The 16,975-nt window shown below is 49.7% G+C and overlaps 1 protein-coding gene across 1 annotated transcript in view; it reads right to left on the bottom strand.

Annotated features, from left to right (window-relative positions):
* Nucleotides 1-233: 233 nt before the first annotated feature.
* Nucleotides 234-16,975, bottom strand: part of PRKCH (protein kinase C eta) — a 173,780-nt gene continuing 157,038 nt past the window's right edge. Inside the window, exons 13-14 of the mRNA XM_090034319.1 lie at nucleotides 3,046-3,189; nucleotides 234-1,248 (exon numbers count right to left, since the gene is read on the bottom strand). Of these exons, the coding sequence (XP_089890445.1) occupies nucleotides 1,102-1,248; nucleotides 3,046-3,189 (291 nt within the window). The 3' untranslated portion in view covers nucleotides 234-1,101. The remainder of the gene's footprint in view (nucleotides 1,249-3,045; nucleotides 3,190-16,975) is intronic.

The raw sequence follows: 16,975 nt of genomic DNA, 5'->3' as shown, positions 1-16,975 counted from the left end.
CGGCACACGTGCTTGTGACTCCAATCAAGGAGGCGTCTGCTCTGAACGAGAAACTCGTGAAGCCAAACCAAACCAGACCACCTCTCCCCCGCTGTTTCAGAGAAAGTTTATCCTCCTAATGGAAAGGTGTGGTTCTTTCACATCTTTGCTCATGAGCTGATTTTCCTGCTGTCAAATGACTGGCTTGGCGCCTCCCCTCCCAACAACACTACAAATCATTCAAGAGCTACCACTTTGCATCGATGCTTTTAATGAGCCAGGGAACAACACAAGGATCTCTGTACAACATAATTAAATAAATGGGGTCTAAGTAAATGGCAAGACTTTGCAGGCTATATTTCGGTTGAAAACAGCTGGTATGCGAAGAAAGGAGCATTGAGGATGAGGGATGGTCAAGAAAGGCATTTCACAGAATGCAAAACACTAAAACTTTTCCTATCGCACAAATAGTAACACACACTGAGGCTGCAAGCGGCTTCTCTTGGATTCGGAAGAACGCGCGTGGGGAGACTGTTTTTGTTTCTCTAGCCTGCATGAGAAAATATTTTACATGGAAGCCCCAAAAAAAGTTTCAAAGAGAATTGCTTGTCCTCAGGAAAGAAATAAATACTTCAGAGATGGGGAAAGTCAACATGGGACATCTTGCTCAACCAGCCCAGTGATTGCAGGGCTCTCTGTCCCCTGGCGCCAGAGGAGGACAGTGCACACGGCTTCAAAATGGAGCCTGACAAGTGGTCAGTATTGCAAAATGTCTGTTTGGCTCAGAGTTGTAGGCCTACTCGTTCTTGGACCAGCTCCCCGCGCCCGCTGCCAGCTCCACCTAGTGATACCCAACCTGGTCCAAGTGTCTCAACATTCAGTTGTCTGCCTGAATCCACTATTTACAACGCTGTCTTCATGCCAACCTTGTACTCATTTGGTCTCTCGAACAAATCCTATAAATACAAGGGTTTTCTTTTGTTCTTTTTCCAGCTTCACATTAAGTCAACTTTGTCAGCGGTGCTGCTGCGTCCCAGGAGGCCATTCAGATGCAGTTAGTAAACCCAACTTTCAGCGCAGGTCCTTATCACCAGCTTGTCTGGTTGTACCAAGGAGCCACAGCTACTGTTGGAGTTCGGGACCCGTGAATGAAAAGTTCCTAAATTCTTCTTGGTTAATCATTGGAAGAATTCCTTCTTCGACAGGAGTGAGAACGGCCTCTTCTTTGGTAAAATCTGGATCGAAATTGCTAACGTCCTCTTTGGATTTCTGTCAAACAGAAAGAGGCAATAAAGAGATGTCAAAAACATGTGCCCCCAGTGCTGTGTCGTTGGTCTGCAGGACCTAATCCTGGCATGTGAGGCATAGGGGGGAGTGGTGCTGGGCCCCTGGGACCTAATCCTGATGCATGGAGCAGAGAAGGGGTGCCCCGATCCAGCCTGCAGACAGGTTCTGTGCCACCCACCTGGTCCATGGGGCCAAAAGACTGAGCACCACGGCTATGAGTACCACAGTGTCCCCGCTTAGCACCAGACACGTTTAGGATATTCAGAGCCGGCCCCTCCTCTGCCAGCCTTTACAGGCCTGATGCAGCAAAGCCCTTTCTGATGGAGCTGATGTTGGCTGGGGTGTTTGCAGGACGGGGCAGTGAAGCTGTAAGTGGCTACTGTGTCAGCCCCCGCCTGCATGGACCCCGCTGTTCACAGTGACCATACACGCTGTTCCCAATCCTCTGACTCCACAGTCCTCCCAGAGCTGGGCCGAGCCTGGACTGGCCTAGTTGGGGGACATTCTCCTTTATACACAAGCTGTTATGCTTGGACAAACAGGAATTAGTTGTGTCCTAGGCAGAACAAGAGTCCTGCCTCCAGGCGCTGGACTCCTCCCTGCTCGGCACAGAACACGACTGTTTTCAGCAGTCACGGAGGAGGCCTGGGGCCCATTTGGATGAATTGCTGATTCTTCCTGCCAGCTGAGCAGCGAGCAGTTTTATCAGCACGGGCATTTCTTCCCCCCCGAACCGCTGTGCTTCGGTCGTTAGCAGGGGAACGCTCCTGAACGGCCAGCGCTGTGCTGGCCAGGGTGGGATTTTCAGAGGTGCTCCTCGTTCTCTCAACTTTACTCCCCCATAGACCTCTGTGGAGATTTGCCCCTGGGAGCAGGGCTGGCAGCTTTGGAAAATCCTACCCTAGCTGATCCCCGGAGAAGGTTTCCGAGCCTCTGCACAATGCAAGGGACCATCCGGCTTGGGAGACCCCACCGCTTGCCATATGGCAAGGGGAAGTTTCATTTTGAAGTTCGAACTGCTCAGCAGCCAAAGCCTAGGCTGGGCAACAGGGCTGAGCCAGGGGCCTACAATGAAGGACAGGGAGATCCTGCCCTTTCTGATTTCAGTCTTGTTTCAGTCAAGTTTGCATTATAATAGCACCCAGGAACCCCAGCAGGGATCGGTGACCCCAGGCACGCAGGGATGGATGCCCTAAAGAACTTGACACGGTGGACAAAGGATGTGGGAAAGGGAAGGATCATTACCCCATTCTGTAAAGCTCAGAGAGTACCTAAGCTCTTTTAAACATCTTCATTTCTAGGGGCATTTTTACACGTCAGCACCGCAGCACCGGGATGCCGACAATGGTACAAGCGGCGAAATGCATGTCATCCAGCGCTAAGAAAATGGCAGCGGCACACTTTTGAACTAAAACGCATAGGAGGTGCTTAGTTCCAAAGCACCCTGCTGCCATTTTCTGCGCGCCGATGTGCACTTTGCCGCTTATACAACCGCATGCGACGCAGCGCACATCAGCTCGCGTGCGGAGCAGACTTGCTCCAAAGCACTGGATCTCTGGTGAGTCGCGGGACCAAAACGTATGTGTATAAATGCCCTGGATGCTTAAATACTTTTGAAAACGTCTCTCAGAGCAATCAAGCTTCTTGCCGGGGAGGCCGGGACCCAGCTACATCCAGAACTCAAGGCCACGCTCTCCCTGCATCTACATCCTTTCCCCTAGCAGCTGTCCAGATGTGTAAAGCACTTCGCCAAGGGAGGGGCTCCCCCCCATCGCTTACGATTCGGGGCCGGAAGGGTGGTTCCACCTGGCGCCGGTTCAGCAGGTCCCAGTCCATCTGTTTAAAATATGGGTGCCTCAGGATTGCGCTCTCTCCGCCCAGCGCCTCGCTACCCAGGCGCATGGTGGGGTTCTTGGTCATGAACTGCAAAACAAAAGAAACGATGGATTAATCACCAGGGCACAAGAGCGAGCGACACCGATGTGCAATGACACAACGGGCCTGTCCTGAGCTTCCCTGCTGAACCAAGGGTGCCAGCCAGACTTTCCGCTTTTGTTACCCCGGAGCTGCGTGCAGGGAGTTTGACTCATTTGCTCTGGCCGGAGCCAGGGACGTATTTGTCCTTGGCCTCTTCTATTTCAGACACAACCTTGGTTACCAGGATCATAAAAGAAAGCTGAAATGCATCGTCTGCAACAGGACAAACAGTGCATTCTTGTCTCTCCCCTGCAGGAATAAAAGCTCTTTATAAGGTGCCACTTGCCAGCCGGCTGGGCTTTGGCTTGGAGTCAGTTTTGAGCTGTGTCCTAAACCTCAGCCTGCTGAAGGGCAGCCAGAAAACCTGTACTTTAATTCCTGAAGTCTCAGAGAGCAAAACAGAGGACACTGAAGAGAAGGAGGACAAGTTTTGTGTTTCGGAGGCCATGGAGAAGACAGCAGGAGCCCAAGGAAGACCAAACCTCTCAACTGAAGCGGCAGACCCTTCGGCTTTTGTGGGCAAAGCTCTCCAGGGAGTTTGATCTTCTCCATAACTAGAGGACAGACATTTCCAAAGAGTGGCAGTGAACCTTAGCTATAGGTATGAAGGAAAGCAGTGAGAAAAGCCACGGTTCACCCAACTGGCTCGATACCCGGGAGAGAAACATTTGGCTTGTGGCTCTCAAATCCTGGCAAGAGCCCTGAAGCCAGGGTGGCAGGTAAACTGAAAAGGGAGCTACAAGGGAGAGATGGGTTTTCCCCCCACCCTGGGCATAACTTCTTTAAAGTCACAGAAGAATCCTTATGCCCCTCCCTCTGCTGGTATTTTTGATTCACTAGAGGAAGAGAGAAATCAGATTGCATTTTATCGGGGAAACAGCTGCTTCAGTTTGCCGAAGGAAATGACCATGAAAACAAATGGGGATCGTTGGCTGAGCGGCCTTGGGAGTCAGCTCCTCTATGAAGCAACCTGGCCTCCCAACCTCCCTTAGGAGCCAGGCTGTCACTGCCTTCCCCAGCCCAGGCCCCTTTTCCAGCACTTCACCCCGAACGGGACCAAAGTTAACGCTGCGGCGCGGACGGCAGCTGGTAACCTGGATCCACAAGGAACGCGGTGATGCAAAGCAGCTGCACCGCAGCTGTGACCATCGTAGGACCCCTCCGGGCTCTCAAAGCCCCCCGGCTATGTGGTGTCTCCTGGGTAGTGAGAAAAGACAGTGGAGATCCAGCTCCCGTCCTGTCCCAAAGAGCTTTCTGCTCTGTCAAAGGCCCACCCACGTGCAGGGGGGCTGGACCCGATGATGTGTAAGGCCCCTTCCAGCCCCTAACAACTATTAAACTATGAAAGGAAACGCGCCGTTCACAGATTCCCCTTGGACTACTTCAGCCCCCCTGACAGCTCCTATTCCAAACCGTTTCTAAATCGGTGAGGGCCACAGCAAACGCCGCTCCAAGGCCCGGGTCAGCAAAGGACCAGAAAGTGCCTTGAACCAAACTTCTCAGGTTCACAAATCCCCTGGTTCACAAACAGATTAGAGCAGGGGTGGGCAAAATATGGCCCACTGGCCGGATGCGGCCCACCAGGCCATTCTATCCAGCCTGTGGGACCCCTAAAAATTTAGAAAATTAATATTTATCTGCCCTTGGCTGCCTGTCATGCGGCCCTCAACGGCTTGCCAAAACTCAGTAAGTGGCCCTCCACCCAAAATAATTGCCTGCCCTTGGATTAGAGAGATCCCTTGCACTGCTGCTTTGCTTCAGTGGACTCACCCCAGATCCCATGGTGAAAATAGAGGAAAAGGGAAAAAAAATGGTCTTATCCGTGTTATGGTCGCACGTAAAGCTTCAACCCAGGGCTGCACCGTGGGAGGCTCTGCACACACACAGCAGCCACGTCTACACGAGATGTGGGCTGCACAGTTGTTACACCTCAGTTGTTGCTGTGCAGTCATTTCGTACCTGGGTGTGCAAGAACTTGGGTGTGCAAGCACAAAATAATTGTGCAGCAACCGGTGTCGCTGTGCACTACTGCCCCTGCACGACTCTGTGGGGACACTGACAGTGCAGCAGCTCATTACTACTGCGCAGCAGCATCGCATCCTGGGTCGTGCCCCGCGACACTACTGCACAGTAGTAACGAGCTGCTGTGCAGGAAGCGCCTCGCGTAGATGTGGCCAGTGCGAGACGGCCTTGGGCTTGAAAGAGCTGACCATTAAAACGGACAAGGCAAGGGACTGAGGGGAACTGCAGGTGCCTGGAGGCCAAGCGAGCAGCTGAAGGGAGAAGGTGGGTCTGGTACTCTGCTGCGCTGGGCGGCCCTGCACAAAGCAAAACCCAAAAGATGCGGGGGTCTGCTGAAGTTTGAGCCACGTGTTTGCACTTCGGTGTTTTGCACTTTGGCATTCAAACTGGTTTGCCCTCCCTCCAGCCAACCCCCAGTGCTGGGGAGCACGGGGGTGGGGGTCTGCAATCCTGTTTGCCTGTTTTACTCAGCATCCTGCCCAAATTGCATCAAGCAAAACCACAAATCCAGGTCCAAGATAAGTGCATTCCTGCCTGCTTTTTAATGTGGCACCTTAGATTAGATGCACGGGGCTCGACCCCTGGAGAGAGGGCTGCAAACAATGAGTGTATGCAGAACTATTGTTCAGGTTCTCAGCTGCCTCCGGAGAGCCCGTGAGACCTGCACCTGCTTAGGAAATTACAGCTGACACGAGAAATTAGGCATCGCTAACCAGAACGCGTCTCGTGTGTTCAGGGAGGCAGGAAGGGAAAAAGACTACGCTGACCTTGCCCATTGCTGGATGCTCTTCCAGCCCAGGGTAGCCGGGAGCGGGCGAGGAATCGCTGCCAAGCACATACGTGGGCTGCCGCTGAAATCCTTCTGAGCTGAACCTTGCTCCAGAAGGAAACGAGCTGGGGTGGTGGATACCTGAGCAATGGGCCCTCTTCTCCTGTCCTTGATGTTTTATGGATAAATTCAGCTCTGCCGCCTGGTCTCGTTTTGTAAGAAAGGGTCTTCAAAGGGTGAGCTCGCTGGGGCCGAGGTGACAAACCCGAAGCGTAAATACGTCTTCGTGTTTCTCTCAATAAAAGGCCTGTTTCTCATACAGAGAGCGGCCCCTTTCCGGCACTCGGGCAGCATATTGCAGCCCTAAAAGTGAATATAAAAAAAATGAGACCTCCTCCCAAGCCGGTTCTGCACTATAAAAGTGGAAATTTAAGTGAGAATTAAGTTGATAATGTTTTTTAAAAATAGGCAGACTATTATTTCGAAGCACAGTTGCAGTCTCATGCGACTGCATCCTTCTCTGATTTTTTTGCTTTTGGACTGTCTCTCTAGTTCAACAAAATCCTTTTTCTTCCATTTTACACTACTCATTGGCAGTTACTTATGTTCAGGGCACCCAAACCACCCCAGCTGATTACACAGGCTGTCGGAGAGGCTGATGTCTGTCTCTCTGTACTCTGCGCCTATGACAAAAAGCACCATATTTTCCTTTTCTAGCCTTTCAGTGCCTGTAATCTTGTGATTTCTTGTGAAATGGCATGTCTGTGACTAAAAGGATATGGTTGGGCTATTTTATATGGGAAATTGTTGGGGTTAACTTGGTATTTGGCATCTGAATGGAAAAATGTAGCCTACTAACAGTGACTGTTACTAACTCTGAACTCTGATGTTTGGCACTGCAACAGAGTTATGCATCACTATCATATGACACACTTCAAATTAAAAGCTGGAATTTCCAAAGCTGCCTAAGGAGTCGGCATGCCCCCATCTCATTACAATGAATAATCTGAAAGTTATCTTCTAATTCAGCCAGAAGTAACTGGTTTGATGCAGGAATTACTGAAAAAGATGTCAAGGTCCACATGATGCATAGTTAGGCTAGAGGTTCATAAGTCTCCCGGGCTGAAAAATCTACGAAGCCCCTCAAAGGAAGTGCTGCAAATCCCAGTCAAAGCCTGGTTGTTATTTCTTTGCTGTATTCAGGCAGTGTCAGGAGGTCCCTATGAGGGTGCTGGGGGAAATCTGGGAAATCGGTGCTTTCTAGGGATTGCAGGATCCACTCCGAACCCCAGATTCTCGATTCTCCAATAACCCATCTGGAGCCATTCAAATAACCCAGTTTCTCCAGCTGCAATCCTTAGGAACCAGAGGATCCATAGCCCGTGACCTGTTTATCAGACAAGGCTTCCTTTCCAAAAATTTTGAATAATGTTAGGCAAAACTGAAACCTGGTGCCAGGCGCTCAGATGGTGGAGCCAACATCCTTCTAACCAAAGGCCGGATGCAGACTGTAGGCTGCCCCTTAAGGCAATGCTTGGAGAGCGCTGCAAACTACTGGACACAGTGATGGCAGCACGTCCTGGCACAGACATTCACTGACCACCTGCTCTAAAACCCAACGTGGCTCGTGAGGGATGCTTTGCGGGTGCGACCCCGGAGATGAGCCTGTATCTACTGTTCAAGTCGGCAGACAAGGTGCTTAGGGGCATCCCAGTGGGGACAGGCTTTTGCCACTGTGCAGACCCCCCCCCGAGAGTGCAAGCTCCCTAATGCTACATCTACACAGCACAACGCAGTGCCATGCAAAGACCCCCAAGCTAGCTCTGAACATGCTAGCTCAGGTCTAGGAAGCAAGACCCTCTTCCAGCCCTGGGCAGAGTCCTCCTGGGATGAACTGGATTACATTTTCCAGGAACTGGCTTGGTCCAGAGCTACACCGTGCTGTGCAGACATACCCGGGGCGGGGGCGACATGAGCGTGCCAAGAGAAAGACATGAGGCCTGGCCTCTGGGGTTGAAACTGGTAAACTCTGGGGGGGAAGAGAAAGGTTGCCAAGATCTTGGCACTGTGTGAATCTGGGGAGAGGTTATAACCAGGCTGAAAGAGCTTCAGGGCTTTCCAAGTCCCATCAGGTGATGGGAGCAGCTTCATAGGCACAAGGTCTTCCCTGGAAAGTAGCACTTCTTCGTGCTTATTCGGCATCTGTATTTTGCATGATGGCTGGTAGCCTCATACAAATACCAGCCTCTCGACATAGAGCACCAGGCAAAAAGCTACACAGAAAAATGAGACGTTTCTGAGCAAAGGCAAATCAAGTAAAAACAGATACGAGTCCTGGGTTCCATCCTGCTTGCCCTTAGTCAGCAGCATAACTACTGATTTTAAAACAGGACTGGCCGGGATCTCTTGAATCATCGAGGCCAGGCCCCCCGCTCTGGCTGGCAACTGAGTCAATTTAATCCCTTTCGTGAACACTGAAACATGCACAGCCGACCAGACTCGCACGCTCCGAGTCCCCAGGTTGTTTAAGCTGCCAACTTGAGTCAGACGGAGCCTGACCTCAGTTACACTTCTCAGGGACACGCCGGCCAAAAACAGCACGTTACGGCAGCCACAGAACACGACTTCACGGAAATATTTAAGACATATTGGCAGAAAGAAAATGTAACAAACCATTTTGAAAAGTTGAAGTGTTGGAGACTACTCGATATAGGGCCTGGGGAGTTGCAGCAGAGACTGTAGGGATTAAGGGGAAATATTTTTACTCAGCAGCACGATCGGCAGACAGATGATAGCGCTCATTCTTTGTGGTACAGCATTGCAACCGACATCTAAAGAACTGGTTTATTAACTTCCCTGAAGACTCAGATCTGTGTGCCCGTATTTCTGTAAACCACTGCCGAACATATCTGTCTGTCTGTCTCCCTCCATATCTGATTTTCACCTTTATTTTAACTCATCTATGCTGAGTTTAATCATGATCAGCAGAGATTAATTTCAAGAACCATACTGTGGTGGGTTGCTTGCTTCTGCATAGGAGGAAACAGGTACATGAAACAGAAAATGCTCCAAATTATGAGAGTGAATTCTCAAAATAAAAGAAATGAAAATGCCTGCTGGCTTAGTTCTTTCGTATCAATAGTTGGCTTCTGTTAGGAATGCTAACTACTAGTGCTACACAAGTAGCACAGATCAAGACAAGCGGCGCGGATCAGATCAGGACCACGTTATGCTAGACAGCATGCCTATCCCTTCTTCTAAGCATCGAGGAGCTTGCAGTAAAAATAGATGGGAGAGAGGGAGCAAGTGACTTTTTAACTTTTATTACAAAAATATTAAAAACCAAACTGAAAATGCAACGGTATCTGGCCCTCCCAGGGGCTGAATACGACACACTTATCAGCAAGAAAAAGTGCCTTATCCCTGCAGACTAAAACCCCTGTCCTCCCCATGGGGTTACATATTTAGTACTAAAGAGTGAGATAAGGAGCGTCAAAGAAAGTATATATTAAGAGAGTGCCCTTTCCCTATTTTACAGACAGGCAACCTAAGGCCCAGAGAAGTCAAGTGACTTGTCCAAAGACATGGCTACCAGAACCGACACCAGGGCTGAGGTCTCAGCCGCTCCCCCAAGGACAAGACCGACCTCCTGCCATCCACGGACGTGTCAAGCCAACTCCTGCTCTCACGCTGCTAAGGTAAGTACAATTTCCATGTACAGTTTCCCTAGTGTTGTGAGTGAGTTACAATAAAACACTTATGGAAAAGGTACTTCATCTGAGATTAACAGACTCAAAGTCTCCCTCCCCCAGTAACGATGGAGAATGGAGAGATCTGGAGATCCCCGATGCAGTCAGGCTCATTAAGACGGGTGACCTAGAATAACAGGGCAGAGATTAACTCTAAAGGAAACGGGGTTTGTTGAACATCTATTTGATCTGAGACAAAGGAGACTCATTATATAAAACAGAGCAATTACTCTAATTAAGAGTTCCCGGCCTGAATGTCTTGAGCGAACACTGGACTTGCTGCAAACAGATTGATTGGACTCTTATGCAAGCACAACAGACCCACAGTCTGGAGTTTCTCAGCTGTCATTAGTCCTCAAACAAAGGATGAGAAAGACGGTTCTATATTTTTCATTGAAGTGACGGACAGCTCAGGGGGCACTTCAATAGCAGAGAGGCACTTTATTAGTAGCTCTTATTTAGTGGGGTGTGGGGGGGAGGGGGGGTCCAAACCTGACCACCTCCACTAGCAAGACTCCCATCACCTCCTCTGAGAGTTTCACCTGAACAGCACTTTCAGAAGTACTGGGCTGACTTACAGACCTGCCGTTCGCAACTGGGAGCCCGTGCCCCATTTAAGTTCAGAGAGAATTCGGCTCTTCCTTGCAAAAGACACTTTTGAAAACGGAACTCGGCTCTGAAGTCATTTAAACGTTTTTTTAAAAACTCTGACCTCAGTCCTATGCTGGGCCTTTGGGTTTGGCCACAGGCTGTGACCAGGGCACGTTTTCCAGTGCAGCTCAGGCTTAATGGGTGCAGTGGCAGAACAGGGGAACAGAAACATGCTCTGAAATACACTTTAAAAAACTGTTCCTCTTATCTTTCCACAGACAGCTTGGAAGAGGGGAGCAAGACTAAATTAGTTCTCTGCGCTGAGGAGCTGGGATTGTAAAATCCAGCGACTAAGAGAAATGACACCAGGTTTAGTGCTATCGCCCCAGGATGCTACAATAAAAGCTTCAGGGCAGGAGAGGTTAGTTTTATTGCTCTGAAATAGAGATACGTTTGGTCTCGCTCCTTCTTAGTCTGGAAACGACCCTCTGGTGTTGCCAGTTCAAGCCTCTTGTCCTGGGAAAGTGTGTTGAGGGAGACAAACACACAAAATAAATCAGTGTCATGAAAGAAGCAACCTATCAGATGGATTTCTAGGGGTGTAAAGGGATACGGCATTGCTGGCTGCAGCAGGACTTTGCCCATTTCCACCGGCAGAGAATCTGGCCCCAGGTCTGGCTCCTTGTCAGACACAGAACTGAGATTCAGGCCTTGATCTTTTAGCTTTCCAAACTGCACAGATTTCCCAGCACGTTCCTGTCAACACTTCCATAGAAAGAACAGACTTCAGTCAAAATTTCCCAGCCCAGGTGACCCAAAATCTGACGCATCCAGTATCACAAAGCCATTCAGTTAACTTCCTAAGGTGCTGAATAGCTTTGTGATACTAGATGCGTCAGATTTTGGAGGCCCAACTTGCTATACCTTCAGGAAGTGCCAGGATGCTTGCAAGTGCGATGCCTAGGGTCTGAAGTTCACCAAATTGTCAGTCATGCTGAAAATCCATGTCCAACTCAAAACATAGGCCCATAATACTAAAAACCTAATTCTCAGTTGTGCAATGTGCACCCAATTTATGCATAAGTCAATGGGCTCGGTACTTGCTCAGCATTTCAAAGAGTCAAGCCATCTTTATGCAGATGCTTCAACACAGACTTCGGAGCCTATTTTTTGGCATCTGGGTTTGAAACTTTTGGCCACTGGGTTTAAATCAACAGTATTAGATGGATGCATATTGTGCAGGTTGCAAACCGACAGCAAAGTCTGCTGATTAAGCAGGGTGATGCAAACTGATAGAGAAACCCTGCTCTCTTCTTTAAAATCTGGCGAAACCTCCACAGAGCGAGAGAAGCACTATCAAGCCTTTTGCATCTTGTGAACTGAAAGCAAGAAGTGAATATATTATGTATCCATGGTGACTCATGTATAAAGGGTCAAGAGGAAAGAAGAATAAATTGCACTAACAGGACTGTGAAGGCCAATTGGAAAACCTCAGAAAAATACACCAACAGAGCCCTTTCACTATCTTGCTTCTGTTCCCATTAGGAAGTTACAAGAGATCACAGACTCACAGAGAAGTGGGGTTGGAAGGGGCCTCCGGAGGTCAAGTCCAACCGCCTGCCTGAGGCATGATCATCACTCTCCAAACCATCCTGTACAAATCTATCATCTAACATCTTTGTAAAATTACCATTAACTCTGACACAACACAAGACATAATACCCTAACCGTTTGCACGTAAAGCAGGGGAGCCCGGCAGCCAGTGCCCTACTTCTATAAAAGGTTGTTAACACACACTCAAGAGATCCCAGGTAGATGCCATGCGCCCTGCTACAGCTTGGGCTACAGGCAGCACCCAATGCATCTGAGGAAGGCTTAAAAATGTCCTGACACATATAGCAGAAATTGGGGTGGGAGCAACCAGCAAAGCCCAGAAGCATGGGAAATCTCTATAGCAGAGCAGAGGAATCGCTATTATCCCCAACGAGTGGCTGTCCAGCCTCCTTTGAAACACCTCCGGTGATGGAGAACCCAGTTTCCCCAGGCGTCTGCTCTCCTGCCTTGCTGTTCTAACACTGAAGAAGTCTTTCCTGATATTCAATTAAAACCTACTTTGCTGCCAATTTCAAGCCACTGGTTTGCAAGAAAGAAAAGGTGCTCTCCCTCTTCTTTATGGCAGCCCTTCAAGTATTTGAGGACTGCTGTCATGTCCCCTCTCAAGCACTTTTCCTGTAAGCTGAACGTGCCTATCTCCTTCAGTGTCTCCTTATACAACTTGCTTTTGTCATCTCCGTTGCCTGCCTGCGGACCTTCTCCAACTTCTCCATGTCATTTTTCAAATATGGAACTGAAAACTTCACACTTTACTCTAGATGAGGCCTAACTAGTGCTAAGTAGAGAAGCGCTATCACCTCCCGCATCTTGCACCTAATGCTTCTATTGCATCCCAGTAGATGAGGCTGTAGCAAGTCAGAAGGGTCAGCAACACAAAAAATGAGAGAAGAGAAGGATGTAACTAGTTTGAATAGGTAATTCATTGGAGCATGATTACACTCACAATGCCTTGAGACCCCGCTGGGAAGCAGGGCCTCAAGATGCTAAGCATTTTACAACCACAGATTTTACAACCACAGAAGTACAAGAAAGCCCCTGCACTAAAGAACTCAGACAAGTCAGGCCAGGAAGTAGTATTGCTTCCATTAATGGTCCGTGCAACCAAGGCAAATAGGAATTAGTGGGGCAGTCCCTCAGGTGCTAAGTCCTGCTGTGATATCTCACTGGTGTTACATGTACATTCCTTGAGGATCTAGACCTGTGAGGGACCTGTGAGTAACACCAGTGAGTGGTCTGTCTACATGTGAAATAGATCCGGGAGAATTTTACTTGTGAGTACACTATCTGCGAGTAAATGCTCCTGGGCAGGCATCTACACGTGTAGGGAAGCAGGAGCAGATTTGCTGCTCATGGCAGCAGACTGCTCTTGCTTCCTGGGGCCCTGAAGTGGGCTCCTCCCACCACCAGGGGGAGCTCTAGACCCCCCCCCGTTTGTCCAGGGGCTAGCAGGGAGCATGGGGCTAGGACACTGTTCCCTGCCCCGGGGGGCTGTCTGTTGCTGGGATGTGGACAATGTTCTCCTGCCCCAGCAGCGGGGATCTCTCAGCCCCAGCTCCCTGATCAGGGCAGGGGACCTGGAAAGAGCTGCTTGGAAGAGGCAGGTCCCAGGTCCGTGGTCACGGGTCCAGCAGATCAGAGAAGGTGGCTGGGACCTGCCCCACTCCTGCAGCTCTTTCCAAGCCCATCTTGTCCAATTGGAGCACGAGGCTGGAATAGTTCCTGTACCCTGCTCAGCTCTACGACTGGAGCTAGGTGGGGAACTGGCTCTCCAGCCCCAGCAGCAGGGACCTCCCAGTGCTGGCTCCATGACTGTGGGGCCAGCGTTGGGAGATCCTTATTTTTAAGAATCTCCCACCGCCAGCCCTTCGACTGCGGAGCTCGCACTGGGAGATAAAGTTCTCCCAGCAGTGGCCCTGTGACTGTGGAGTTGGTGCTGGGAGATAAGGATCTCCCAGCCCCCTGTTCCCCAACTGTGATGGTGAAGCAGGGGCTGGGAGATAGGAATTGCCCAGACCCCGCCGCCCGATCATGATCTTGGAGCAGGAGGCTTGGAGCTCCCTGCTGCTGGGGCAGGAGGGCATAGTCCTTGCCTGAGCTCTGGTGCTGGAACCTGCCCTGGCAGCAGGAAGCAATCCCCTGCCCCCTGGTGGCCAGCTGACCAGAAGCAGATTTACTCCCGGTCAGGCGTTTACCTGAGCGCTACTGCGCTGTTAGTAATCGCAAGTAAATTTGCCACTTGCATTTGCAGGTTGCAAATTTACTTGCGATTAGTGAGGTTTACTGAGCAGCATGCAAGTGCACGTGTAGATGCACTTGCTTACTGCCCAGTAAATACGCTACTTGGCAGTAAAGCATTTCGTGTAGATGAACAGAAGGACGTGTTTCATGGATGTTTTTGCAAACACAGCTCAGAATCGATAAGGGTAGGTGACTGTCCCCGGAGCTGGGAAGAGGAGCGAACATTTAGTGTGGTCCTGGAGACTTTCGTCTCATCGGAGAAGTGACAGAAATGCCAGAATCCTGGTCTTGACGTGGGACCTGGGCAACAGCACAGGAAATGCAAAAGGAAAAGCAGAGGGGCTGTTGACAAGGATGCAGCACTGAGCTTTACAGAGCAAATCAGATGTTTTAGTTTTAGTTCTCCAGAAGTGCTAATCCACTGCTTTTGCTGCAAGAACACTCTTCTTCCAAAGCCTCTAGGAAAAGAGCAGCAAAAAGAGTGAAAAATGATTGGTACGATTAATGTTGCTCGAGTTTTATGTGTGGCAGGAAAGAGGAGAATGAGTCATAAATGCTGCTGGAGTATCCAAGCTTATGAATTTTTCTTTATGAGGCAAATCATGAGTCTTGGCATGCTGTGGACCTTTAAAAAGAAGAGCCTATTAAAAAAAACGGAAAAGGTAGAAGACCCGATGATTTCATTCAAGGTGAATTTGACCTCTGCTGCCTATACCTACATGCCATTAGTTTCCTTTCAGAGTGAATTATTCAGGGAGAGCACAATGGCCCTTCTTGTAAAGAGTTCAGATGGGAAGACAGAGAGTCTATGATACGAACACAGAAAATGAGAATTTCTGAGGATACCCAGAATGGCAGCGCTGCTTAAACTAGGGTCAAGAGACTGATGAAAGGATTACTCAAGGGAAGGCCACATCCACACAAGCAGGAGAAGCTTGTTCTTCTTTTTAATGATGTTAAAAGCAAGCAGGACCCGGGCATTTGGCACTTAGGGGGAGAGAAGCAAGGTCCGGGAACAAGCCAAGTGACTACCCCCAGGAACTGTACGGCAGGGAGAAGAAATGTTGATTTTAACCACCATAAATGAGGAGTGAGACTGGGCCCTTGTCTTATTTGGCAGTACAATGAATGAGGAACCTGGTCAGAGGCAGTCCGCTGGTCCAGTGCTTTAGGGAATAACAAGAGACAAGGAGGACGAAGAGAGGGAGCTCTCCTGGTGCGGCACGATGGGAGCCAGCGTGGCAGAGAGCTAGCAATGGCTGGAGGACAACAGGAGGACGTGTTTCATGGATGTTTTTGCAAACACAGCTCAGAATCGATAAGGGTAGGCGACTGTCCCCAGGGCTGGGAAGAGGAGCAAACATTTAGTGTGGTCCTGGAGACTTTCGTCTCATCGGAGAAGTGACAGAAATGCCAGAATCCTGGTCTTGACGTGGGACCTGGGCAACAGCACAGGAAATGCAAAAGGAAAAGCAGAGGGGCTGTTGACAAGGATGCAGCACTGAGCTTTACAGAGCAAATCAGATGTTTTAGTGCAGCTTTGACAGCCAAAGCCGAATCAAACTGTGGAACAGAATTTGCTGTGCCTGCCAACTCGGAAGACATGCCAAAGGCAAGAATTTTGTGGCATATTTGAAGGCATGTTAGCTACGCTCCTGGACTCTGAGGCTTAGCAATGGGCCCATCCTTTTAATCTTTGTCTAAAAGCTTACAGCATCTTCCAGCATAACTCCATGCCTGCTGCTTCAGCTGGGATGCACAAGAGCTGTCTCTTTGTATTTCTTCTTAGCAACGAAGGACCCGAGCCAGACTCAGGGGAAAGGAGTGCAAAGGAGAGTCACGGCTGCTCGAATATCGTTGCTCTCTGGGTGACGTCAAGCCATAGCAGACCTCTCTCAGCCACCACGCTCTGCCCCTGCCCTCTCATACCTCACTGAAGGATGCCTTCTAAAAGCACACCCGCTGGTAAAATATACAGCAGCCTCCCGGCTGCTCCCTCCCTCGGAGTCTGAAAACTGGACCCCAAGACTTGTCTTGTAAATCTGATGGATGTGAAAACCTCCTGCCACCTTGCTTAATCCATACCTTAAGTATGATCAAGAGACGGGGAGGAGGCTGACTTGCTCACTGCTGCTCAGCATGTGTGAGGTGTCCTGTACCACCTGTGAGCAATAGCGTAAGGAGCAGTGTTAGCATCTCTTCCGATTGTGTATTTTATTCCTCCTGCAGTGCAACCCAGCGTCCTCCTTGCTTTCCTCACTGCAGCTGTGCCTGGGCTAGGGGAAAGCCTTGAGGGACTTTCTTTTCAGTAGCTCTTCAATCTCATGCTGCAATACATTCAAGGGGCACAGATACAGCCTCTGAGTGCTTTATTTTGGAGCACTTCTCTTCCATTTACCTGGGCTGGATCATTTAGCACTTGCCACACAGGATACTATGATGAGCCTTGTTCTGATTACATTGAGTCTTCGCCGGGCCTCACCATCCTCGGACTTTTTTCATTTGGCATCACCTTCAAACTAGGAAGAAGCACATCTTCTGAGCCAGCCACACTCCTGGACTCTGAGGCTTTGCAGTGGGTCCATCAGGCTCCTCTTCTGTTTTTCATTTGCCTTTTAATCCTGGTCTAAAAGCTTACAGCATTCTCCAGAAACAACTGCATGCCTGCTGCTTCACCTGGGGTGCGTATGAACTGTCTCTGTATTCTCAGCATAAAGGACCTTCGCCTTTCAGGCCCACAGGCCGGACG

The sequence above is a fragment of the Crocodylus siamensis genome, chromosome 2 (assembly GCF_052110815.1).
Source record: "Crocodylus siamensis isolate JL-2025a chromosome 2, ASM5211081v1, whole genome shotgun sequence".
In the NCBI taxonomy this organism is placed as follows: domain Eukaryota; kingdom Metazoa; phylum Chordata; order Crocodylia; family Crocodylidae; genus Crocodylus; species Crocodylus siamensis.
This window is presented reverse-complemented; position numbering and strand designations above follow the sequence as displayed.